General features: G+C 38.5%; 6 protein-coding genes and 1 pseudogene across 8 annotated transcripts; 4 read left to right on the plus strand and 3 right to left on the minus strand.

Annotated features, from left to right (window-relative positions):
- The first annotated feature begins 2487 nt into the window (after positions 1-2487).
- Positions 2488-5918, plus strand: LOC103855926 (alpha-glucosidase). The gene is made up of 6 exons (XM_009132977.3): positions 2488-2811; positions 2900-3582; positions 3828-4058; positions 4138-4787; positions 4859-5282; positions 5353-5918. Exons 1-6 carry the CDS (start codon positions 2594-2596, stop codon positions 5820-5822), a joined length of 2676 nt encoding a protein of 891 aa, XP_009131225.1. The 5' UTR covers positions 2488-2593; the 3' UTR covers positions 5823-5918.
- On the minus strand, positions 5874-8544 carry LOC103855925 (probable E3 ubiquitin-protein ligase ARI5). The gene has a single exon (XM_009132975.3). The coding sequence runs from the start codon at positions 7607-7609 to the stop codon at positions 6005-6007; it is 1605 nt and encodes a 534-aa protein (XP_009131223.1). The 5' UTR covers positions 7610-8544; the 3' UTR covers positions 5874-6004.
- A 368-nt stretch (positions 8545-8912) lies between these two features.
- LOC103855927 (glycosyltransferase BC10) lies at positions 8913-10817 on the plus strand. 2 transcript variants are annotated; one of them, XM_033286586.1, is made up of 3 exons: positions 8913-9137; positions 9178-9809; positions 10046-10817. In XM_033286586.1, the coding sequence occupies exons 2-3, from the start codon at positions 9288-9290 to the stop codon at positions 10682-10684; spliced, it is 1161 nt and encodes a 386-aa protein (XP_033142477.1). In that variant the 5' UTR covers positions 8913-9137; positions 9178-9287; the 3' UTR covers positions 10685-10817. The 2 variants fall into 2 exon arrangements, with proteins under 2 accessions (XP_033142477.1, XP_009131226.1); XM_009132978.3 differs by having other exon boundaries at positions 8920-9809.
- Positions 10818-11110: 293 nt separating this feature from the next.
- Positions 11111-16123, plus strand: LOC103855928 (annotated as a pseudogene). Its single transcript, XR_004456034.1, has 2 exons — positions 11111-12212; positions 13735-16123. The product of XR_004456034.1 is annotated as a glycosyltransferase BC10-like (transcript).
- A 973-nt stretch (positions 16124-17096) lies between these two features.
- LOC103855931 (50S ribosomal protein L19, chloroplastic) lies at positions 17097-18974 on the plus strand. Its single transcript, XM_009132981.3, has 5 exons — positions 17097-17433; positions 17957-18106; positions 18198-18284; positions 18412-18545; positions 18688-18974. Exons 1-5 carry the CDS (start codon positions 17209-17211, stop codon positions 18791-18793), a joined length of 702 nt encoding a protein of 233 aa, XP_009131229.1. The 5' UTR covers positions 17097-17208; the 3' UTR covers positions 18794-18974.
- Positions 18975-19054: 80 nt separating this feature from the next.
- On the minus strand, positions 19055-20344 carry LOC103855930 (OVARIAN TUMOR DOMAIN-containing deubiquitinating enzyme 9). Its single transcript, XM_009132980.3, has 6 exons — positions 20237-20344; positions 20099-20153; positions 19942-20016; positions 19697-19855; positions 19466-19604; positions 19055-19369 (listed from the first exon to the last, which is right to left on the minus strand). Exons 1-6 carry the CDS (start codon positions 20269-20271, stop codon positions 19218-19220), a joined length of 615 nt encoding a protein of 204 aa, XP_009131228.1. The 5' UTR covers positions 20272-20344; the 3' UTR covers positions 19055-19217.
- Positions 20345-20497: 153 nt separating this feature from the next.
- Positions 20498-22475, minus strand: LOC103855929 (NADH dehydrogenase [ubiquinone] iron-sulfur protein 7, mitochondrial). The gene is made up of 2 exons (XM_009132979.3): positions 22000-22475; positions 20498-20988 (listed from the first exon to the last, which is right to left on the minus strand). The coding sequence occupies exons 1-2, from the start codon at positions 22416-22418 to the stop codon at positions 20754-20756; spliced, it is 654 nt and encodes a 217-aa protein (XP_009131227.1). The 5' UTR covers positions 22419-22475; the 3' UTR covers positions 20498-20753.
- Positions 22476-25066: the final 2591 nt, after the last annotated feature.

Here is a 25066-nt window from a genome sequence, read left to right on the forward strand (position 1 = left end):
AATATTTATTATTCATTATAATTAATTTTCACATATACGTTAATCATATTAGGTAATTTCGTAGCTTTTATTTAAGGAAAGTGCAAAACATTTTTTGGTACGTTATTTATCAATTCGATAGTTAGTTTAATAAAAAGTGTAATATAAGTTAAGATGGACCAACCTATTTTTCTAGGAATAGTATATTTTGTATAGTTATTTATTAAATAAGAATTTATAATCATACGGTTCTATGATCGTTCATATCGTTTTATAACAAAATATTTAAATCATCGATAATAAAATTTTCAATCTGAAATCTTTAATAAGTTTATAATTTATAAATGTTCTTGAAAATTCATTGAAAGTTTTAATATTAAAATATTTATGTAATCTTATGGTATATAGTGTTTAATATATATATATATATATATATATTTATTTTATTATTAAATGATATTTTTTACTCATATGGTTTTAAAATCATGTGTATCTTCTTATAATAAAAATGTTAAGCCATTGATCATTAATTTTTAACATAATAATTTTAATAGTTTTAGTCATTTATTGTCGTTTTTAAAAATTCAAAATATAACATATACGAAAAAATCTAAATTTTATTTTTATAGCCAATTTGATTGTTTAATTTATTTTAATAATATAAAATTAAACAAAAAAAGATGGAGGAGATATACATTGTTATCAAATCTTTATTATTAACCTCATTAATTGTCATATATATATTAGTCATTTATGGTAATTCCGTAGGTTTTATTTAAGGAAAGAAAATATCATATCATATCACTATATCATATAGTTTGACCAACTTATGTATCTAACAACATATAAAAATCGAATGTGGACCTACTTATTTTTCAATTGAATGTAATTGACTACCTAATTGAGTGCCACCTATGCATTGGGGCCTCTTTTAATTAATACAAAATTGAGGTTACATCTTTTCAAATGTTCCTCAATTAATATATAAGGGATTAAAGAAAGTCGTGTGAGTAAAGACAAAAATTAACAAATCTGGCTGGCCCAATAGAAAGCTAGCGGCATTATCAATTCAAGACCCAATTTTAATTTAACAAATCCAGATTTACGTTTTTTATCAAAATAATTATAGATATTGGTAGTCCTCAGCTGAGCTTATTATCCAAAATCCAAAAACCAAAACGGAACCGAACGAAAACATAAAGTGTACCCGAATATTTTGAATATATTGAAAAAATTAATTATTTTTAATTTTAATACATATAAATATAATTTATAAATAAAAATATCTTTAAAAATCTGAATAACCCGAATATTTTTTTGGGTTTTTTCCGGGTTTAACTCGGATTTTCATGATTAATTCGATTTTTTTTGGATTTTCATGATTGTTTTGATTTTTTGGGTTAAAAACCTGAATCAAATCCAAATTATTTGTAATACGGTTTCACTTCGGGTTTTATAAAAAAATTAGAAATCCGACCCAAACCCGACATTATCCAAACCGAACCGATCCGAAAAATATCTGGTTCCTAAACGGTTCCTAAACATCTCAACCCGAATAACCCGTAAACCGAATAAACCGAACCGGTCCGACCCGAATGCCCAACACTAAATATTGGTGTGTATGAACAACAGCCTACAGCTTCAACGTATATGAAAAATACAAATTTTAGTGATGAGGATATGTATTACATGGATCCCATGGCTTATGGACATTCTACATGTTCAAAGTAAGAGATTGCGATCAGAAAAAAACAATTTGAATCTGTGGAATACATTCTAAAATGCAATTTGGCTTGACTCATCACAATGCATCTGCCGCTGCGTACTACTCAGGGTTGTCGCAGGATTCGGGCTTACCGGACTATACAATGCACAACAACAACAACAAACACCTGAAATTTCAGATGATTTTTTTTTGGTAAAAGAATTTTTTTTGGTAAAAGAAAATGTGGTTTCACCTCTTTGTCGGAATCCAAACATTGTAAATAATTCATCTCAATGTGAAGTAAACCCATGTGGTGGTAGTTGCAGCCGCAACCCCTTTACCATTGGGCCAACTCAGCAATGGTTCTCCGATGATTTCTTCTCCAGCCTCAGTAACCACAGTTACCAAACTAGAGGCTTTAAGCAGTGAATATGTCTGAGGTTATCAGGTTTAATTCTGCATTCAAACTAGAAGTCAATGTTTGTCGTTCTTGCTCTTGATTGATGGGACAGTCCTATCGGTGGCTGATGTGCCCATTGTTGTTGTGGCAATTACTCTGCGTTTTAAATGAGTGAGAATTGTTTATGGTTTCTTGGTAAGAGACTATTAATTTGTTATTGTTTCAAACTTTCAATAGTGTCTTGCACAACGTATAATTTCAATTTTTCATCGACTCTACAGAGAATATATCGTGTGTGATTCTTCTTTTTAGCTTTTTATGATTCAACTTTTGTCATTATTTAATAAAACAGTATATCACATTGATCATGACCATTCTTACACGACTTTGGGAGGCTCACTCACTGGTCACAAAAATTCATAAAAAAATATTAATTAATCTTATCTACAAAAGGAGTATACACTTTATGAAGAGAGAACAAAAAAAAAACGTCTGAAACCAAAATCAAGATGTCACCTACTCAGTGGCTACCCACTATCCTCACCGTAGTCTTCTTCTTCTTGAGCTTAGCTTCACCCTCACATGGAAGCTCACAAGTTGGATACGGCTACATCGTTAGCTCAGTGGCCGTTGATTCCAACCAGAAGGTCTTGACGGCGAAGCTTGATCTGATCAAACCAACGTCCGTTTACGCACCAGACGTTCAAACGCTAAACCTTCATGTCAGGTTATATAAATAATCTTCTCCCTCTCTCTAATCTATCTACTGAACAATATTGATATGTATTTACATTTACATATAATATATGTTACAGCTTGGAGACAAGTGAGCGTTTGAGAATCAGAGTAACAGACTCTACTCAACAGAGATGGGAGATACCGGAAACCGTTATCCCTCGCGCCGTAACCCACTCTCCTCGCCGTTACTTAACGGAAGAGAACAATACCTTGGAAGATCCATCATCGGACTTAGTTTTCACACTCCACAAAACGACGCCGTTCGGTTTCTCCGTCTCCAGACGCTCCTCCGGCGACGTCCTCTTCGACGCGTCGCTGGATCCATCGGATCCGAACACCTACTTCGTCTTCAAAGACCAGTTCCTCCAACTAACCTCCGCCTTACCGGAATCCCGATCGAATCTGTACGGTCTCGGAGAACACACGAAGCGATCGTTCAAGCTGATCCCGGGAGATGCATTGACTCTGTGGAACGCTGACATCGGGAGTGAGAATCCGGATGTTAACCTGTACGGATCGCATCCGTTTTACATGGACGTGAGAGGATCTAACGGTCACGATGAAGCGGGGATGACTCACGGCGTTCTATTGATGAACAGTAATGGAATGGATGTGAGGTATGATGGAAGTCGGATTACGTATAATGTGATTGGTGGTATCATTGATCTCTACGTGTTCGCCGGGCCTTCGCCGGAGATGGTGATGGATCAGTATACAGAGTTTGTTGGAAGACCTGCACCTATGCCTTATTGGTCATTTGGTAAAAGCTCTTTGCTCTCTGTGCAATTTTAAGATACAATGGTAGGGCTCTGAGGTCACAGGTTCGAATGCCATAGAGAGAGATTTGATCTCCAAAATAGTTTAATTACATGGTTTGGGCCTCGTCCTTGGAGAATGTACGGATCAAGAACTCTTCGTAGTCACTAAAAGAAATTGAGATGTTGTTTTGCTTTGAAAATGTTTCTATAAATACTTATTTTATTGGGGGTTTATTCTTTTTGGAAGGATTCCATCAGTGTCGGTATGGATACAACAATGTGTCAGACCTTGAATCTGTGGTTGATGGATATGCAAAAGCTGGAATACCTCTTGAGGTTATGTGGACTGACATAGACTACATGGATGGCTACAAAGACTTTACTTTGGACCCGGTGAACTTCCCGGAGGACAAGATGAAATCATTCGTGGATACACTTCACAAGAACGGTCAGAAGTACGTGCTGATCTTGGATCCAGGTATAGACTATAACACTATCTCTAAAGAGTCTCTTAACATATTTGATTCAAGAAATGAACATTTGGGCTTTGCTTGTAGGTATTGGTGTGAATAGCTCCTCTTACGGGACATATAACAGAGGAATGGAAGCAGATGTGTTCATAAAACGAGATGGTGAGCCTTATCTCGGTGAGGTTTGGCCTGGGAAAGTATACTACCCTGACTTCTTGAATCCAGCTGCTGCAACTTACTGGAGCAACGAAATCAAGATGTTCTTGGAAACTCTCCCTGTGGATGGTCTGTGGCTTGACATGAACGAGTTGTCAAATTTCATAACTTCACCTCTGTCCCCTGGATCTTCACTCGATGATCCTCCTTACCAGATCAACAACTTAGGGGGCAAAGCTTCTATAAATAAGAAGACAGTACCCGCAACAGCTATCCATTTTGGGAACGTTAGTGAATACGACGCGCATAATATGTATGGACTCTTGGAAGCTAAAGCCACTCACCAAGCTGTGGAGGATATAACGGGAAAGAGACCGTTTCTTTTGTCGAGATCCACGTTCGTAAGCTCGGGGAAGTACACAGCTCATTGGACAGGAGATAACGCTGCCAAATGGGAGGACTTGGCTTACTCGATCCCGGGGATACTCAACTTTGGACTGTTTGGGATCCCAATGGTTGGAGCTGACATCTGTGGTTTCTCAGATGATACCACCGAGGAGCTATGTCGTCGATGGATCCAGGTAGAGTGATTAATTCATGTTCATGTTCTTACTGAGTTCAATGTTCTAACATTGGCTCCTTAGTTTTTCAGCTTGGAGCGTTTTACCCTTTTGCAAGAGATCATTCGTCCAAAGGTACTGCTAGACAAGAACTATACCTATGGGATTCGGTTGCTGCTTCCGCAAGAAAGGTTCTCGGCCTTCGTATGAGACTCCTCCCACATCTATACACACTAATGTACGAGGCTCACGTTAGTGGCGTCCCTATAGCGCGGCCACTCTTCTTCTCCTTCCCTAGAGACACTAACACCTATGAGATCAGCTCGCAGTTCTTGATCGGTAAAAGCATAATGATATCTCCCGCGCTGGAGAAAGGGACAGTGTCCGTCGATGCATATTTCCCCGCAGGGAACTGGTTCGACATGTTTAACTATTCGTTTGCCGTCGGTGGAAGTTCTGGCAAGCGTGTTAGTCTTGATACTCCCGCCGATCACGTCAATGTTCATGTTCGAGAAGGTAGTAAATTTTAAGTAGTTTCCGGTTTGATAAGGAACTTGAGATTGAACCGAACTAACTATTTGGACAGGTAGCATTGTGGCTATGCAAGGAGAAGCAATGACGACAAGAGAAGCCAGAACGAAACCGTTTGAGCTTCTAGTTGTAGCAAGCAAGCTTGAGAACATCTCCGGCCAGCTGTTTCTCGATGATGGCGAAAACATACGGATGGGAGAGGAAGGAGGGAACCGTGATTGGACCCTGGTGAAGTTCCGATGCTACGTAAACGGAAAATCCGTGGTGCTGAGATCAGAAGTGGTGAACCCAGAGTACGCGTCTAGGATGAAATGGAGCATCGGGAAAGTGACGTTCGTTGGGTTTGAGAATGCGGAGAGCGTGAAAACGTACGAGGTTAGGACAGGGGAGAGGTTGAGAGGGCCGAGAATCTCTCTTCTCAAGACGGTTGTGGACGATGATGATCCCAAGTTTATGAGTGTGGAGGTGTCCAGATTGTCCTTGCTTGTTGGGAAGAAGTTCGAGATGCGATTGAAATTGACTTAAAGAAAAGGTATCTATTTTATAAACCCAATAAGATGATAAATTTGTGGATGCTTAATGAATAAAAAGAGTAAAGATTTCGCAACGTTATTACATCAATCAAGTTCATAAACATTGGAGAAAATTTTCAGACAAGAGGCTTCAGTTTGGTTCATAGACACTGTATTAATAGCAGCGCAAGTCAATCAAAGAGCTAAAGTAGTTACCTCTACGTCGCTTGCGAATCCAACATCAGAAAGATCATTCTCCAGAGCTTTCACCAGAGTTTCAAAGTGGGTTTTGGTTACACTGGTCAAAGTAGTTAGTTTTGTCCGAAAACCCTTGAAGTCTTGTTTTGGAGTGTCTTCAGGATATTGAAACACCTCTGATTCCAACTCTACGCATTTGTGGAGCCTCTCCAGACCAGACTCAGCCTCTCCTTGCATATACTCGAAAAACTGTCTCTTTTCCTGTTCAGATTCAAGTAGATAGTACCCGTATGCATATGTCCATTTCAGCACCCTTCTGCATTCAATGATCTGAAGCCACGCATCTGTGATGAACCCGAGCTCAGTTTCTGGTATGCATTGTTTGTCACTAAGCTTCATAACATCCACTGATAGGAACTTCTCTAGATCCCCTATAGCTTTTTGCCTCGACGTTTGATTGCCTGCCCAGCGCTCATAATAATGAGTGTATTTCTCTAGCGAGTCCTTTGCCATCTCTCGCTTCATTTCAGCCTCATCATGCAGTCCTTGTCCCTTAGCCTTCGAATACCGGTTGCATGTATAAGGCCCGCCAGTGCCTTCCCCGTGTTCCGACCATGCGCCAAGGCAAAGCCAACAAAACTGATATCTGCAAGGTGGTGTGCATGACATGTGCATGCATCCACGGTTCTTTTCAATTGGACGCTTACACTTGGGACAAGGCTTGGAATTGTCGAGTATCCACTTGGTATTTTCAGCTTCAACGCTGTTCTTGCGTATCCATTGCGAAACCCTGTCACAATCCACAGGACGGTGAGCGTCTTGGGTGCAATTCCAGCAGAAGCTATGCGAACACAAGCATGAAACATCGTAACTACTTCCGGTCCCGGTGGCAGAAAACTCAATGGCATGCTCACATCCTGGGGCAGGACACCACTTGGTCTTTTTGTTTTCTTCCACATAAGATCTAAGAAAATACCTATCATACTTGTCCTTGGCTTCAAAGGAAGCCAGTTTCTCGACCATGTCTCGACCAACAGCAACTGGACAAGATGGCTCAGGACATTTTTGCATCAAACATCCCGGGCCATCGTTGATGGCTATGCTGATGTAACTTGTCCAGCATGTAGAACAGAAAGCATGACCACACATAATCGGTACAATATCTATACGACAGAAGTAGTCAAAGCATATTCCACAAGCAACTTTTCCTCCTTCGGAATATGGAACAATAACAGATCCTCCTTCCAAGCCAGCACTTGTCCGAACTCTCCTCTCATCCGCAAACCATTCATCATTAACTTTACCAACATTCCAGTGATAGTGAAGAAGCAGAACACTAGCTTCGACCTTGCTTAGGGAGAGTATCATGGAAACTTGTGCAATATCACTCTCTTGTTGTCTACGTATATCTTCTTCCTTAAGAACGACATAATTCATATGGGAGCGAGGCGAGGAGATCATTGAGGAATCGTCATCGTCATCCCCAAGGAAACCCGTGTCATCTGTATCATCATCATGATCGGCCCCGTCGTTGTAATCACCTGCACCGTCGCTGTAAAGATCTTCCTCTCCAGATTCCATATAGTAGTCATCGGAATCCATAATCCTCTTCCCTTAGTCGCTACGGCAGACTATGGTGTTGATAGATATGCACATATACGTTTGTGTTAAAAAGATATTATTCCATATTTTCCTATGTTTTGTTTTACCTTTTGCATAATGAATTTAGGAGGAGTCTCTTTGTATTTACAAATGTTCTAAGATACAGTTGGTACATCCGTATATACCGGTGTATATACAGTTGGTTTAGATGGACACTTTTTTTTTTGTCAACAGATGAACACAAACAGAGCGTTTATACAGTGTTTATACATAAACACCGTTTATACCTTCACAATTTATAAGCTATATTTTAAAGGAAATTTTAGTAAACAATTATAATTTACCTGTTTGATTCTTTTGATTTCGTTTGATCGTACCAGTTTATGTTTTTTTTTCAATATTTCATAAATAGTTATAACGTATCATTTAAATTATGTTTGCTATATATATTTTATATTTACATATAATTTATATAATTATTTTAATTAATACTATAATATTTATTTAGAATATGACTATCGTATATACTATCTTATCGTATATATCCAAGTGCCATACAGTAATCAATCATCCGACTGGCGTATAGCGTATTTTAGAACAATAGTATTTACATATATCTTTTTTTTCTTCTTTTGACATATTTTTTTTCTTTTATTCTCTTTCTGTTATTTTTATTTTAGATAACATTCCATATTAAAATATTCTAAAAACTTCAAGAGATTTCATTACCTCTTTTAATATTCCAGCTAATTATTGTAATAATTTAATATATGAAATTTTAATATGTGATATTCTCTCGTTTTAAGGGAATAAAAATATTTTATCTTCTTAATAAAATATTAATATTATTTTATATAGTTTATTAGCATATTTGACCTCAATTGTTTTGCATTCATATCACGAGTCTTTTGCATTCGATTAGTTTTAAATTTTTAATTGTCCTCGTTTAACCCAAAAATTTTAAGAATATTTTTTTTGTCACACATACGCTTAATTTTAAAAATGTTAAAATTTCTAATTACCCTCGTTTAACCCAAAAAACGATAAAACCACAATTAAGCGTTTGGCTGCACGTCCCTAAGTTTGATTTATTCCTAAATCCTACGTAGTCACGGAGTACTTTATGTCACTTAAAGGTATTAGCGCCGACTAGTTTCGGATCAGGGATGACTACGGGTTGCGGAAAGCTCATAAGAGCGACTACGGACTGTGGAACATTCTTGTTTAAAAAAAAAACGTTAAAACCACATAATTCTAGATATTAATAATCGCTTTATATATCAAACCACGAGAGCAGACCAGCGGGTGAACTCCAGAAAAAAAAACAAACCATTTCACTTTACTTTTCTTTTCAAAGTCTGTCTTGTCGATTTATCAAAGTCCGTCTTTCTCAAGGCTTCGAGACAGATTCGTAACTTCTCAGTGTTTTTCCTCTTAATCTTCGCACTATTTGATTTTCTTTTTGCCTCTAAACTCGACACGTGGACTATCATCCTCCACTTAGTTTTCATCAAGTAGCTAGTAGCTAGTAGCTATTAGCTCAGATCAACTCTCCGACGGTTGCAAAGGTGATCGCTCATTGCCTTTTCCAGTGAAGTAATTAGCGATTGGATCAAAGCTACTTCAGTGACTAGCGACGAGATCTAAGTAACTTAGGATTGATAATAGTGTTCAAAGGATGCAGACTATCTCTAGGGTTCTACAAGAAGGTAAAGAGAACGGAATCTTGGTTAGGACAGGACAGTATAAGTCGTTTAGACCGAAACTGCTTCTTCTCCTAGGTCTTTTTCTTGCTGTTGTTGTCACTATCTTCATCATTAGTGTCTCTACAATCAACTCCACTGAACTACAAAGTGTAGTAACCACGGTTACTTCCACCTTTGTCCCATGCCGTGAAGACGAACCGAACAGTTTAGGTAAATGGATACAACCTCCTACGGTTCTGATGCACAACATGAGCGATGAAGAGCTTCTTTGGCGTGCTTCTCTATGGCCTCGGAGAAAAGGATATCCGTTCAAAAGGGTTCCAAAGATTGCCTTTATGTTCTTGACCAAAGGCCCCTTGCCACTTGCTTCGCTTTGGGAGAGGTTCTTGAAGGGTCACAAGGGGCTTTACTCTGTTTACGTTCATCCGGATCCGTCTTTTAATGCCAAGTTTCCAGCTGATTCTGTTTTCTACAAGAGGCAGATACCGAGTCAGGTACGCTTCTTATGAGTCTCTTTCACTATAGACGATTTAATAAAGATTTCAATAGTTGAGTTATTCTGGGGCTGAATGTTTCCTCCGGCTTGGTCCAGGACCCTGCCACTTGTGATTACTAATCACATAGAGTATCAGAAAATGTAACTCTTGAATTAGACTTGTGTCTTTAGTAGTAACTCTTGGTTATGTATTTGATTTGGTTGTAACTTGAATGTGTGTACATCACTGAGCAGGTTGCAGAATGGGGGAGAATGACCATGTGCGATGCAGAGAAGCGGCTCCTCGCCAACGCGCTTCTCGATATCTCCAACGAATGGTTTGTCCTAGTCTCAGAGTCGTGCATCCCTCTCTACAACTTCACAACGATCTACACCTACTTAAGCCAATCAAAACACAGCTTCATCGGTGCTGTTGACGACCCTGGACCTTTCGGTCGAGGCCGGTACAACGAGAAGATGGAACCTGAAGTTCCCATCACCAAGTGGCGAAAAGGGCCACAATGGTTTGAGGTAGGCCGGGACCTGGCAGCTACCATCGTCAGAGACACGTTGTATCACCAGAAATTCAGAGAGTTCTGTAGACCCGCTTGCTATTCAGACGAGCATTATTTCCCTACGATGCTCACTATTGAGAAACCGACGGCGTTGGCTAACCGGAGCGTGACGTGGACGGACTGGTCTAGAGGCGGGCCCCACCCGGCTACGTTTGGGAGATCGGATATTACAGAGGAGTTCTTTGGAAAGATCTTCGATGGAACAAACTGCAGTTACAATGGTCGTAACACTTCCATGTGTTATCTTTTTGCGAGGAAGTTTGCTCCTAGTGCTTTAGAGCCGCTGCTCCACATTGCTCCCAAGATTATGGGGTTTTGAGTTAGTACAGTAGTGTCTATGATACGGACAGGATATGGATTATATGAGATATTTTGCGCCAATATCCATTTTATTTGTTTGTTTTATACAAGTTTGGAATAAACGAGGTATTATAACTGAGAACGTTGCACAACAGGATCTTGTAACTTTAGACGTCAAAAGAAAAAACTATGTAGCTCAATTTTTTTGGTTCCTGACGTTAAGCCCGATGCTTAAATTAGATAAGAAGCTATAAGGTTAGGTTATAAGTTAGTGGTAATTTGCTTACCGACCAAGGTTTTTGTTTGAATACTGAAATACTACCTACAGCACAAGTGGCAATGGGAACATAACACGGACACAGGTGTATAAACACATTTTTAACACATTCACTCTCTTTTCCTTTATTTTCTTTTTGTTATTTTTTGTTTTAGATAAAAATCCATATTAAAATATTCTAACAAGATTTTATTAATTTTTATAGAACACAAGAAAATTTCATTACCATTTTTAATATTCTAACTAATTAGTTTAATCATTTTAATATATGGAAATTTAATTTGAGCTTATTAAACATTTTGTGGTTTTAAGGGAATATTTATATTTTATTTAATAAATATTAATATTATATATAAATGGTAAACAATACTAATATATTTTTCTTTTTGCACAGTTTTTTAAAGCTGATATTACAATTATAAATCATATTAAATAGATGATTCCACGACCGATAATATTATTTAGGAAAATTCATGTTTAAATGCATTATTCCAACCGTCTTATAAAAATTTGACCATGTTTATTTGCACAATGCTAAAATAAGTCTGTAAGCATTCTCACCGATAATGTGTCTACTTGTTTAATAATCCGGAACTAGAAAAAGAGAGCTTACCCACTGTTTAGTAGCCTATTTGACCTCAATTGTTTTTGCATTAACATATCGCCACGAGTCTTCTGCATTCATTATTCGATTACTTTTAGTTGCCCTTGATACTTAAAGATTGATATAGAGGCTCTCTATAGTGTTCAAAGGATGCAGTCTATGGTTGTACAGTTGGAAGAAGGGAAAGAGAACGGAATCTCGGTTAGGACAGAACAGTATAAGTCATTTAGACCGCAACTGCTTCTTGTCCTAGGTCTTTTTCTTGCTGGTGGTGTTACTATCTTCATCATTAGTACAAACAAGTATACTGGACTACAAAGTGTAGTAACCACAGTCACTTCTAGCTTTGTCCCACGCCGCGAGGAGGAGCCTGACGGTTTAAGTAAATGGATACAACCTCCTGGGGTTCTGATGCATAACATGAGCGATGAAGAGCTTCTTTGGCGAGCTTCTTTCTGGCCTCGGAGAAAAGGATATCCGTTTAAAAGGGTTCCAAAGATTGCCTTTATGTTCTTGACAAGAGGCCCCTTGCCTCTTGCTTCGCTTTGGGAGAGGTTTTTGAAAGGTCACAAGGGGCTTTACTCGGTTTACATTCATCCCCATCCATCTTATACAGCCAAGTTTCCAGCTGATTCTGTTTTCTACCAGAGGCAGATACCAAGTCAGGTCCGTAAATTTTTGTTAATGCTTTTTTAACAATAAAATGTTCAAATAGATAATGGCTTTGTAATTATTTTAATTTGTATTTATTAAAAATTATTTATAATATTTAAGTTTAAACTAGATTTTGACCCGCCCTTTCAAAGGGCGGGATTTATGTCCTTTTCAAATTCTATAAATTCTAAAATTTTAAGTTCTATTATGTCATAGGTAGCTAATCTTCTCAACGGCTACACAAAGCCATGCCTAAAAGTCATTCTTCTCATGCATTATTTTGGGGTCACAAATTTTTAAAAATTATAGTTTAATGGTTTAGACTTTTTGTTGTAAAAAACACTTCGAGGAGAGTTCAACTAATTCACTTTCTGAAATTAACTATTTTATCTATATGATATAAGCATATTTATATTATAAAATTATTTTTAACAGTTTTAGATTTGTGTATTTGGTGAAAATGATATATATATATATATATATAAGTTATATATAGTTATAAATAAGTTTTTTTTTGAAACTTGCCTTTAAGTCCTAAAATCATTCTCATGGCACTGCGGCTAGGTCTCATGTCTTCCGTAGGAGTGACGGTGAATGTTGCTTCGATCTTCTTGAAGAAGTCCGAGATGTGATTCCAAAATATGCTCATCTTCACTGTTCTTTTCTTAAAATACTTCGGTTCGCGGTTTAGAACCTCAACTCCACTACTATGAAACATATAAATTAATTAAGGGTTTTCATCGTTGATCAAGAAACAAAAAAATGAAAGTTGGAAGTTAGTTAAGGGTCATTTACCTGCAGTAAATGAGAACGAATCATGATTGTAGGCTTGTAGCACTTCCATTCTCTCTTCCTGGTAAATATTTAATTGATTCGTCTTCCGGAGATTCTATGTCAGCACCTCCATTAAAAGAACCGTGTAGCATTGATAGAAAATATATCGAAGATTTTAACACTGCCCTTCTATATGTTTTTGTAAGTACTGTATATGTTTTGTGGGTTTGATTATAATCCTCTATCGATGAATGTGTTTATATAGAGAGAGACTTCAGTGCAATTTTCTTAAAATAATGGTCAATATATTATAGGAATAGAATCATTTAGTTTAGGAAGTCCCTATATTATTGGTGATACAATATATTTTAAAATAGCTTAAAATATAAAACTAATAATTGATACTAATCTCATGAGCAAAATCATAACTACTATATATGGTTTCAAGTTACTATAAAATAGGAACAGCGATATTTAATTTAAATATTCCTACAGTATTTAATGGTGTAGTTAATACTTAAATTGTTACCCAAGTTGAAAATCGTGGATTTTAAAACGTCTTGTCTATGATTGGTCGAATATATAATTGTAATATTTAAAAATACATCTAAAAATGGCAGTGGCATTCTATTGTAAATAACTTCAAAAAATAAGGGTATAATCCTATTAGGGATTCTGCTTTAATAGTATAGATATTTTTGCTACTAGTAACAAATATTTCTAGATCCGCCATTAATATCTAGAAAACATCATTGCGCAGCTTGCACAATGGGGGAGAATGAACATGTGCGAGGCAGAGAGGCGGCTTCTCGCCAACGCCCTGCTAGATATTTCCAACGAATGGTTTGTTCTAGTCTCAGAGTCATGCATCCCCCTCTTCAACTTCACAACAATCTACACCTACTTAAGCCAATCAAAACACAGCTTCATGGATGCTTTCGATGACAATGGACCCTTCGGTCGAGGCCGCTACAACGACAACATGGAACCCCAAGTTCCCATTGCCAAATGGAGAAAAGGGTCACAATGGTTTGAGGTAGACCGGGACCATTGTCAAAGACACATTATATTACCCGAAGTTCAGAGAGTTTTGTAGGCCTGCTTGCTATTCAGACGAGCATTATTTCCCTACGATGCTGACTATTGAGAAACCAATGGCGTTGGCTAACCGGAGCGTGACGTGGACCGACTGGTCTAGAGGGGGGTCCCACCCGGCTACGTTCGGAGAATCAGACATTACAGAGAACTTCTTTCAAAAGATATTTGATGGTGTGAATTGCACTTATAATGGTCGTAACACTTCTATGTGTTATCTCTTTGCGAGGAAGTTTGCTCCTAGTGCTTTGGAGCCGTTGCTTCACATTGCTCCCAAGATTATGGGGTTTTAGAGATTTTACGCCAATATCATTTTATTTTGTTTGTTTTTAATACAAGTTTGGAGGTTAAGCATGATGCTAAAGTCAGATAAGAAACTAAAAGTTTGGTCATAAAACCGTATAGACAATAGGACAAAGGCTGATAAGGCAGGCTCTTGTCTCCAACTCATCACCTTATGTCTTATGATTCTTAGAAGTTAGTAGTAATTTGTTAACCGACCAAGGTTTTGTTTGGTTTGAATGTGAATACTTAATACTTGGCAAAAGTGGCATTGTGGCAATGGGACAGAACACAGCCAGGTGTAGACGCACTTTTACACCTACCGAACTTCTCGAACCCATCAAGAGCCTTGCCATTTGCCAACACTTCAACCATCTGTCTTTCTCTTAATAAAAAAATAATCCAATGGGCAAAATTCATTGTTTAAAAGATTTCAGCAGGCTAATGTTTATTTTATTGGAATGCAGAAAGGATACGATAATGCGGAATTTATTTATTCGTTATTGTTTACCACGTATAACCTATGGTTTATTTAGAATAGAGAGAAATTCAAGAGAATCCACCAACTTATTGAAAGCTAATGAAGAAAGTAGTTTTTGTCTTTCTTCAAAATGATGTTCACCACACACAAAAAGGAAGGATAAATGTTCCATCTATCTATACAACTAATCTTTAGCATTTTTTCAAAAGGTAGACAAATCAGAACGTATACGTTTTAAATGCGGTTTTACTTTGAACAAAAATGGTAATTGCGGAAGATTCGTTATTAACATCCTAATCACAAAAATAGAAAATCAACATTGCTTGGAGAAATTAAGGACCGCCTATTCTTCTAGACATGTCTTCTACGTAATTAAAATGCTCTTTAGCACTAAACCGTGTTACAATGTGATTCCCAGTCTCTCCAAACAAATACAAGTCTGCACATCTCGCCCGTTTCTTTCACGGTACCGCGTGACTTTGAAAAAAAAATGGACAGCGCATCATTATTTTCACGCGCCAAACCATCACATTTCTCACCGACCGTTGTGCCTTTTATCAAGGTTGAAGAGTTAGATGCACGCGCCTCGGTGAGCGTTCAAAACACGGCACATATGTTTAAAACGGCGCCGTAACAGAGAGACGATGACCTGTCGAAATCTCAGTAAAAGAATATGGACCGTTGATTGTCATGATTCGCGGGACCCGCAGGTGGACCAGCTGTAATTGCAAGGATTTCTAATGCTGGAAAGTCCGGTTACCTAAACCCAGCTAAACCGGATATGCTCAACCTCTTTATAAACGCCTCACCACATTGCTAATTTCACCAAAAAACCTTCAGAGCTTTAAAACATTTCGAATCAACAAAAACCCTAGCCTCCTCCTTTTCTTGCTCTCTCTCTCTCTACAAATCTCTGAAATGGCGATCTCAAAGGCCTCCGTTGTTGCTCTCGTCGCGGTGATCGTCTCCGTCGTTGCTACCGTCGCTTCAGCTCAGTCTGAGTCTCCGGCGCCAAGCCCCACTTCTGGATCTGGTGCCTTCTCGCCGTCCATCGTGTCAGCTGGCGTTGCAGCCGTCGCGGCTCTTGTGTTCGGCTCTGCTCTTCGGATCTAAGTCTTTGTGATGGCGATTCGTACAGAGATATTGTTTTGAAAATTTTTATAGCATTGTTGATGGTATTGGTGTGTATTCAGGAGCTATAGATCTCTTTCTATTGTGTCTTTGTTACCATTTTGCGATATTGTTTTTGATTATGATATGATTCTATTCTATTTATGGATGTTTCTCAGATGTTTCTTCGCCTTCTTCGCTTAAATCGTTATACGAGCTTGTTTTACAAATCACATGATCGAAACTTTGCTAGAAATTTGATTATAATCTGAACATAATTGTGATTGTTACTTGTATTAATTTGAACTGAGTTATATTTTGGTCGAAATTGAATAAGAATATGATCTAAGCTAAAATTAAAAAAAAAAATATATATATATATATATATATATATATATATATATTTTTTAATCTGAAAACATAAATACAAGAACTAAAAATGGAGTTAATTCATAAACCATGTGATACGAAAATCAATACACACTACGGGTAAATGATTTAAGATTGTAACGCTCCAATGTGCAATGGATTGGTGCATGGTTCAGTTTTGCTTCGAGATAATAACATCCGGTTTTTTAAATTCCATGTAGTTTTGGAAATAGTCAGAACTACAGTCTACAGTGCCCATATAGTGATATGAATCCGACATTGTTTTGAAATTTTGCGGAATTTTGCGTGTAAAATCAATATGAAGAATGAGACTTTAGGCTACTTAAACGTGTTCTTTTGTTCTCATTACAAGACAAGACAGCAAAAGAAACCGTTATTAACGGATTCAACGCTTCCTTAATGGAATCGAGAAAAAAAATAGTTTGGGGATTTATTTGTTGATAGGAAAAGTTGAAGACTTTTTTCTTTGAAGAAAATTCAAGCATTTTTTCCAGACGGTGAAGAATAATCAACTGTTGATTAGTTGTACATTTAGCATTTGGATGTGATGAAGGAAAACTATAGCGCGCTGGAATTACTAATTAATGTGATTTGATCAATCTAGGTTCTATAATTAGTTAATTACCTTTAAACAAATCAGCCAGGGCACAAAAATTTACAAATGAAAAGAGGAAAAAGTAGAGGGGTCAATTAACGTAAAACATAAAACATCAGGGGTTTATATGCAAATTACTAATAAAGAAAAAGAACCCTGGAGGAGATTGGCGAGGGTTTTAGTAGCTTCTCGCATTTTTGGCTCAAACTCCGCGTCAAACTTCAAAACCAACAGATTCGGATACTCCGAGGTCATTAGATCGAATCCTCTTTGCGGAGAAGATGCAATCGATTCGTAGCGGCACAAGGCTGCTCCAGAGGAACCGTTTCTCAATCTCCAACACTCTTCGTTTCACTTCGTCTTCTCCCGCAAGCTTGTCCGAGAATGAATCGAGGAGGCTAGGAGGAGGGTTTGATTCATTCCGTTCCACCAGAGCTTTCGATTCGCCAGCGACGTATCTCATCAGCTCGTTGACAAAGGCTGTTTCTTTCTCTTCCGCACTACCTGTAAGCAAGCCACGTCTCTCATTTCAGCTAATCATGGTGTATTGATATTGTTATCGGTTTGTAGAAATGTGGAGGATGATTAGTTGGCAATAGAGATCTAATTACCAAATGGGTTGTGTAAAAGGAAGAAACTTTGGTACTGGATTGGTCTTGCTGAACACTGATGAGTAGCAAATTTAGCTCAGATTGCTTATGTGTGGGGGGGCTTTTGATCGCTATGGTAATCACAGAATAGAAAATGATGAATCATTAGGTGAAACTGAAAGTATAAATGCATGCTTCATTGCCTCAAGCATCATCGATTTTTTGTTTATTTTCTTATGTTTTTTCGCTGTTTCTCTTGAGCCTATCTCGTTTGGTAGTTAAAGGTTATGTAGATGCAGAGGAACCAGTTACGTGCTGTTGTTTTTTCAAAGTTTATAGCTTTCCTGGATGTTTGGGTCACAATGGTGTATGTAGATTAGGCTTCCTCGTGTGTGAGACACTCTCTGATTTGTAATGGTGATTGGTAAATGTTTGGCAGAAACATAACTTAACGTATTCATCGAGGTGCTTTTCAACCGTTGGGGATTCTGTTCAGTCTGTTCCTCAAGGATTCCCTGGGTCAGCTCCTGATGCGCCTCCGAGAATCAAGTTCAAGCGGCTTGATAAAACCGCCAAGCATATCATGCAGGTACAATTCAATCTTTAACGATTGGTCATGGATATATCAACCACTTCACGTTTACGGAAGTCATGTTAACAAAAGTCACGATCTTGTGCAGATTGTAGACAAGGAGGCAGTTGAGGAAGTGAGAACTCGTAGAGAGATACCGGAGATAAGGCCCGGTTACATTGTGCAGCTCAAAGTGGTAACTACTGTTGAACTCGTACCAGATTGTATTTCCTTTTTCTTCGAGAATGAGATCAAAATATCGTATAACTTGGGAAGAATAATACTTTCATAGGCTTTATTGCATTTAACTTTGTTTGAAACAGGAAGTGCCTGAGAACAAGAGACGTGTTTCAATCGTAAAAGGCATTGTCATAGCAAGGCGTAATGCTGGTCTTAACTCTACGTTTAGGATTAGAAGGCTCGTGGCTGGAGTGGGAGTCGAATCCATGTTCCCCTTGTAAGTATTTTAACCTCTTGACCTCTCTCCTAAAGGCAAAGATGAATGTATCATTTTTACAGCCTCATATAGCATGCGCAAAAGGCTTATTTGTATGAGGAAAAGCTAGTGATATGTGAGTGTGGGTGTTTGTTGATGACAGGTATTCTCCAAACCTGAGGGAGATTAAGGTGTTGGACAAGAAGAGAGTAAGAAGAGCGAAACTTTATTACCTCAGAGACAAGATGAACGCTCTCAAGAAGCATTAGCTCCCGTAATCATCATTCAGAAAAGAGTACTCTACGCTCATAAACAAAATCTTGAGTGTTTTTCTTTTATGACGTACGACTCTGCTTTGACTCAACATATTGGACTATGTAATGTTATTGAATAATAATGGAACCTTCAGGCTATTTTTTTCCTTTACATGTTCCAATAAATGGACCTTCATTATGAGTAACTATCTCCTACAAAGTTCATTATGCTCTTAACTGTCAAAGAAACAAAGTTAGGCTCAAAAAGCTGTTGTGTGGCTGGAGATAAACTGCGATTGTATCTGCGTTTACATTTTAGTATATGTTTCCCAAATGAATCAACAACCGCACTTTACAAGCACAAAAGTAGATATCTGCGTTTGAAACACAAAAGTAAGGTATCTGGTAGTGGTAGTACTAATAGACCTCCTCCATGTTGCTATTTCTTCTTACTTTTGCTTCTGTCATTCTTCTTCTTCTCGTTGTTCTTGTGCTTGTCATTCTCATTCCTCCCTTGTGCCTCCTTGTCATTCTCACTCTTATTCTTACTCTTCCCCGGAAGCTCCATTGGAGCAGGATCTGTCTCTGAACCTGAAACAACCAACAAGATGAAGAATAAAACTTGTGTAGAAGAAAGACTAGACACAGAATGCTCTATAGAGGATAACAAGAAGAAAGTGAACCAACCTTTCAAGTAGATGGAGTTGTAATGGACCCCAACCAAATGGCTCAAGTAAACAACTCTCTCGAGTGTCAAAGACTTAGGAACAATCTCCATGGAAGGTACTTCCTTCTCTGACGTAATGACTACTATCTTCACCCCAAACTGCATAATCGCGAACACTTGTTCATTAACCTAAAACGAGCGAATAGAAGAAAAAAAAATCAAAGTAAAGAGATTATTATAAAGAAGTTAACCGTATCAGCAGCAGCCTGCAACGTAACGTTATCACCCCACACGCCGTTCTTGGACATGTTCTTGACATACTCGGAGTAGTCCTTGGGAAGATCGTTTGTTCTTTTTTTACTCGAGTCCATCTCAACAAACTCTCTATAAATTTTTGGACAAGTTTTGAGCTGAAATAATTTGAGATGTTAACAGATAAAATAAAAATAACAATCTGCAAAGTTGAAAAAAAAATGATTAATGAATGATATAATACCTGTTTAACTATTCTTTCTCGAACTTTCTCATGATGCTCTGGGCACCTGAAGAGCTGATCAGCTAAAGAGCTAAACTGTAACATAATAATTAACAAACATTAATGATGATAAAGGAGGGGGTTTAGAAAACATTAATTAATTAGTACTTATTATTACCTGGCAATTTCCATCACTTTTGATCTTCGTCTCGATGAAACCTTCCCACTCTAACCTAACAATCCGGAAGAGTAATCAGTTAAAACACTGATGATTAAATAAGATTTGAAAAGAATAATCGATCGTTAGTTCGTTTACCTTGACTCGAGTCTTTTCTTGTGCTCGTTAGACATTGCTTACGTCTTTTCTCGGCGACGATCGGTTACTGATTGGGTGATGGTTAACAATATACTGTGTCGCTTGAGCGGCCAATTGGTATTTATAGATTTTCTATATTATGTGAAAAAGATGGGCTTTTTCAATTTTTTATGGTTAGGGTTGTTATGGGCCTACCGTTAACGGCCCAATTAATCAGAAGAATCTTTAGGCCCACTGGCTCGTCTATGCATAAAATTACACACACACATGCGAATAATTTAACAAGAATCAGATGAATCTTAGCTGATAAACTGATAGATGTAACAAAAAGGAGTCGGACAACAGAATTTTTATGTTTATTCAAGTTTCCATAAACAAACTTAGAAGTGCACTCTTTCACATGGCATCTCCACCATAAACGTTGCATTGAAACGTCCACGTTTTATTGGACCCAAGCTTTTGGTAACAATCGGCTGAAAACGAAAACTCGCTTTGGCATTGGTAAGGAGGGTTTTGATCACTTGTTCCACCAGTGCAAGAAATCCTTGCGCCTGTTGATTTTCTTCTGGAGCTGGAGGAGTCCATAGAGCAATGCCTCAGCGGTTGGAGGGCATCCAGGGACGTAGATGTCCACTGGGACAATTCTGTCACAGCCTCGAACCACTGAGTAGGAGTAGTGATAGTATCCACCTCCGTTGGCGCAGCTTCCCATTGAAATCACCCACCTTGGCTCCGGCATCTGGTCATAAACCCTGTCCCATTGTTGCCAGATATTAGAAACTAGAACAGCAGCTTTAGAAAACATTTTGAGTTGATCCACATACACTACTACTTCTCACATTTCTGCAAGATTCAAGAATAATTTTGTGGGTACATGTAAGAGAGAGAGAGTTTTATACCTAAATACTAGTTCAATCACTATTAGTTTGTTCAGCATAAGAGCCTAATCTAGACCAACAACTTATAAAACTATCAATCATCTCTCAAATGCATCAAAAACGTTGCTGGTCTCAGTGAACCCGTGGTTCCTTGTAGCTAATAGATTGAATTGTGATATTTTCTATCTCTAGTGACTGGGGCCTAAAACATCATTAGTATATAAGCTCAGCTGCCTACCAAAAAAACCCATAAGACATACGTTTCTTGACAAAGATTCTAATTTAAAGAAGATAAGCTCTGCGGTTGAATGAAAGCTTCCTACCATCAAACAAGAAAAATCAGGAATCTAAACAAGTGTGTCAGATATCAATTTTCCATTAACAACACACCTTGCAAGAAAATGGTCTCAATAACAACCATGCAAAACATCTAGCAAGGAAGATTCTAAACAGTCAGAAGAAGGTACATATAATAACAATGAATCTCCAACCTCTAACTAACAGCAAGTTTGCTTAATGCAACCGCATGATAGCTGACACTAACACATGTTTCCATAAAAATAATTCAAAATCATCTCCTCGCACAAAAGACAAGCGCAGAGGTTAAATGAAACGAGATATCAGTATAACTCCTGCATAGTGTATCTTACTCTTCATATCTCTGTATGCTATATTTCACCTAAGTTCATGAACTCAAACCAAAACTTCAAAAAATCTGCGCTAGACAATGAATGAATTACGAACGACATGCAGAAACTCTCAATTTGACACAAACCAAAGCAACACAATCACAATACAAGAGATAATTCCAAAACCAAATCACTGAATCACAATATCTCGAAACTCTAATTCTAACGCGCCTATCAACAAACGAAGAAGACGTACTTGCGAAGAGCCGGAGCCATCTTGTTAGTAAGCGTCCCGGCGACGATCATACAATCCGATTGACGAGGACTAGGCCTAAAGATGATACCGAATCGATCCAGATCGTAGCGAGCAGCACCCGTATGCATCATTTCCACGGCGCAGCACGCGAGGCCGAAGGTCATAGGCCAGATCGATCCCCTGCGAGCCCAGTTCATGAGATCGTCCACCTTCGAGATCACCAACTCCGCCGTCTTCGAGAGACCCGGCGGAGGAGGAGATGAGGTCGAAGGAGGACCTGGTCTGGTGTAGGAAGTCGGCGTTGTCGAGGGGGAGAGAGCGGGAAGGGACGTGTGGATGTGGGAGACCGCCGCGGCGGCGCGTTGAGATTGGAGGAGGAGAGGGAGGCGCGTGACGGTGTTGCGCGTGATCATGGCCATTTTGATTGTTAGTTTTTTCGTCGTGGAGTTGTGATTTTTTTTTTCCGCCAAAGATTTGATATTATAAGATGATTGGGCCAAGCCCATACAAGGCCGAAGCCCGATTACAAAGAAAACAAACGCAAGCCCAACTCCAGGGGCAACATAAAAACTTAAACAGGCCCTCGGCCCAACCTTAGAAACCGCCCGGCCAGCTGGCTAGCGCATCAAGGAGGCGGCTCGACAAGTGGAGTGATCTGCTCCATTGACGCGTCACACGTCGTCACCGCCTCGACTTGATCACCTCCGCCTTTACGCCACCGGAACAAACACCCTCGAGCACCTTGTTCGTCGGAGCTCGAAACCAGACAAGCCTCCAAACAAACGCAAAGCCATTCTTCACCGCCGTGTCATCCCGCCGGAGAGATCAATCGAACCTCGAGATCTCCTCCGCCTTTAGCATACTTCAAACCCAAGACACGCGACTCAAGAAGCCATCTCTTCCTTTCCTTGAGAATCATCACCTCGCCGGAGAACCTTGTCTTCAACCAAGATCTCATCCGCAGTGACCCCACCCAAGACTTACCGACAACTGCGCCGACCATGAAACAAAACTAAACTAGAAAACTTTTCCCAAAGAACCTCGGGATCCTAAGTGGAAGCGCGGAGCTGTGCTAGCCTCCGCTCTCCAAAACCAAAGCCGGCGAAGGCAAATCTAAAGAAGACTCCCTTCCCGGGAACTAGAGCCGGCGGCGGTGGATCTACGAAAGTCTCCACCTCCCGGAAAACACCACCACTGAACATGCATGCCACTTCCTCCACCAGGACCCTCCCGACGAGAGCGTCGTTACTCCAAGACCGAAACCACCGTAAGCGGTGAGGTCGAATCCAGAGCTCGGACAAGGCAGTCGTTGACAGGTTGGCGAAGAAGAGCGAAGGGGGAACACTACGAAGGACAAATAGAGGCACCGGCGCCGGCACGGACGCTCACGCGCCGGCCGGGCGCCGAACCCCAAACAAGATCTCTCTTTTCTCTCTTTTCTCTCTCTAGCAAATTTCCCTTCACTCTCTTTTTTATCGTGGAGTTGTGATAACCAGGCGACTCTTACTTAAAACATTTACTAAAAAGCAGGTGGATAAACTATTTATATTGTTATCATTTTCACCTTCTTTTTTTAACTTTTTACAGTAATTTATAATTGTTTTGGTTTTAATTTAAGACCATTAGATTAACTATGTATTCTTATCCATTTGCCAAAATCTTGATCAAATAGATTTGAGACCATTAGATTAGATATATGCTTCTCTAAGGTATATATGCATATAGTTATTGGATATATACTAGATAATAGTGTAATTGATTCAGTTACTAGATATGTTTTGCTTGGTACTCTAAAGTCTAAACTATGACTCAGGAGAAATAGAGATCAAGAGGTAAACCAACAGGTGTATGAACAACATGTACTTCTATAAGTGGAAATGATTCAAAGTTTGAGTCTTTGAGATATAACAAGGAGCTTCCTTTTTTTGTCCCTTTTTTTTTGAAAAAAACAAGGAGCTTCCATAAGTTCAACTATTGGGCTTTGTTGTTTTTATCATTGCATTGCTCTGTCAATACTGATGGGCCTTCGTGTTCTCCTTTCTGAGCTTTTATCCCACTAATTGTATTTTTCACAACTTCAGATATGATGGAGTTTTGGTTGTGGCAAAATATTTCAAATGGTGAAATGAGTAAATTTTTTTAAGTTGATGTAGCTTTTTGGCTGTGGAAACTGAAAAAGGATACCTTGATATGGCTTTGATGACATGATATTTGAAGATTAGTTCTATAATATTCGTCGTATGAAAACCACTATTTACAACACAACAGTCAACAGTATAACCCTTCTTTGCGCAAGAAATAACAACACACACAAGAAAAACTATCTCAGGAATATTCTAAAATTGTAGGACTCACTTCGAGAAGTACGAATGTTTTAATCTCATCTTCTGTAAACTTGAAGTAATGGAAGTGTCTACGGATGGACACGTAGTCAACATTTGCAACAACTTCCATGTAAGACAATAGCCATGATGTAATGAATTGGATTAAAAGCAAAGAAATGTCACTAGATAATGTAAGAAACAAAACTAATGTACGTAACTTTTGAATATGCCTACACAATTTCACTACAAAACAGTATGCTTCTTTCAGCGTGTGGACGTATCTATATACTACTATTTACTACACAAATGTTGTCGGCGAAGATTTCGTGTAGAAGCATATGCATATCTACATAATGGGAAGATTCGTATATCAGATTGATGAGTGATGGTGGCGAGATGGAGACAGCAACAAAATTATTTATTTATTTAATATTAACCAAATCTTAAGCTAAGCTTTAAAGTTGAGTAATGGCGTCACACGTGCCCTCATTAATCAGAAATTAGGGCAACAGTTACTGTTGGTCACTTAATTCATCAAACAACCACTGCCTGGTTCTTAAATGAAATCAAAAGTCTCCCCTCTTTTTAAAAAATAAAAGCTGATAACAACAATTCAATCATATGCAAGGAAACTGCGTGGCATTTTAGAAGAAAATTTAAAATAAGCATTTTTTTTTGTAATCAGTAGTGTGACCAATATATCGAAATCAGAAGACCCCATAAAATAAATAACCGACTTCTAT

Source organism: Brassica rapa, chromosome A03 (genome assembly GCF_000309985.2).
Source record: "Brassica rapa cultivar Chiifu-401-42 chromosome A03, CAAS_Brap_v3.01, whole genome shotgun sequence".
NCBI lineage: Eukaryota > Viridiplantae > Streptophyta > Magnoliopsida > Brassicales > Brassicaceae > Brassica > Brassica rapa.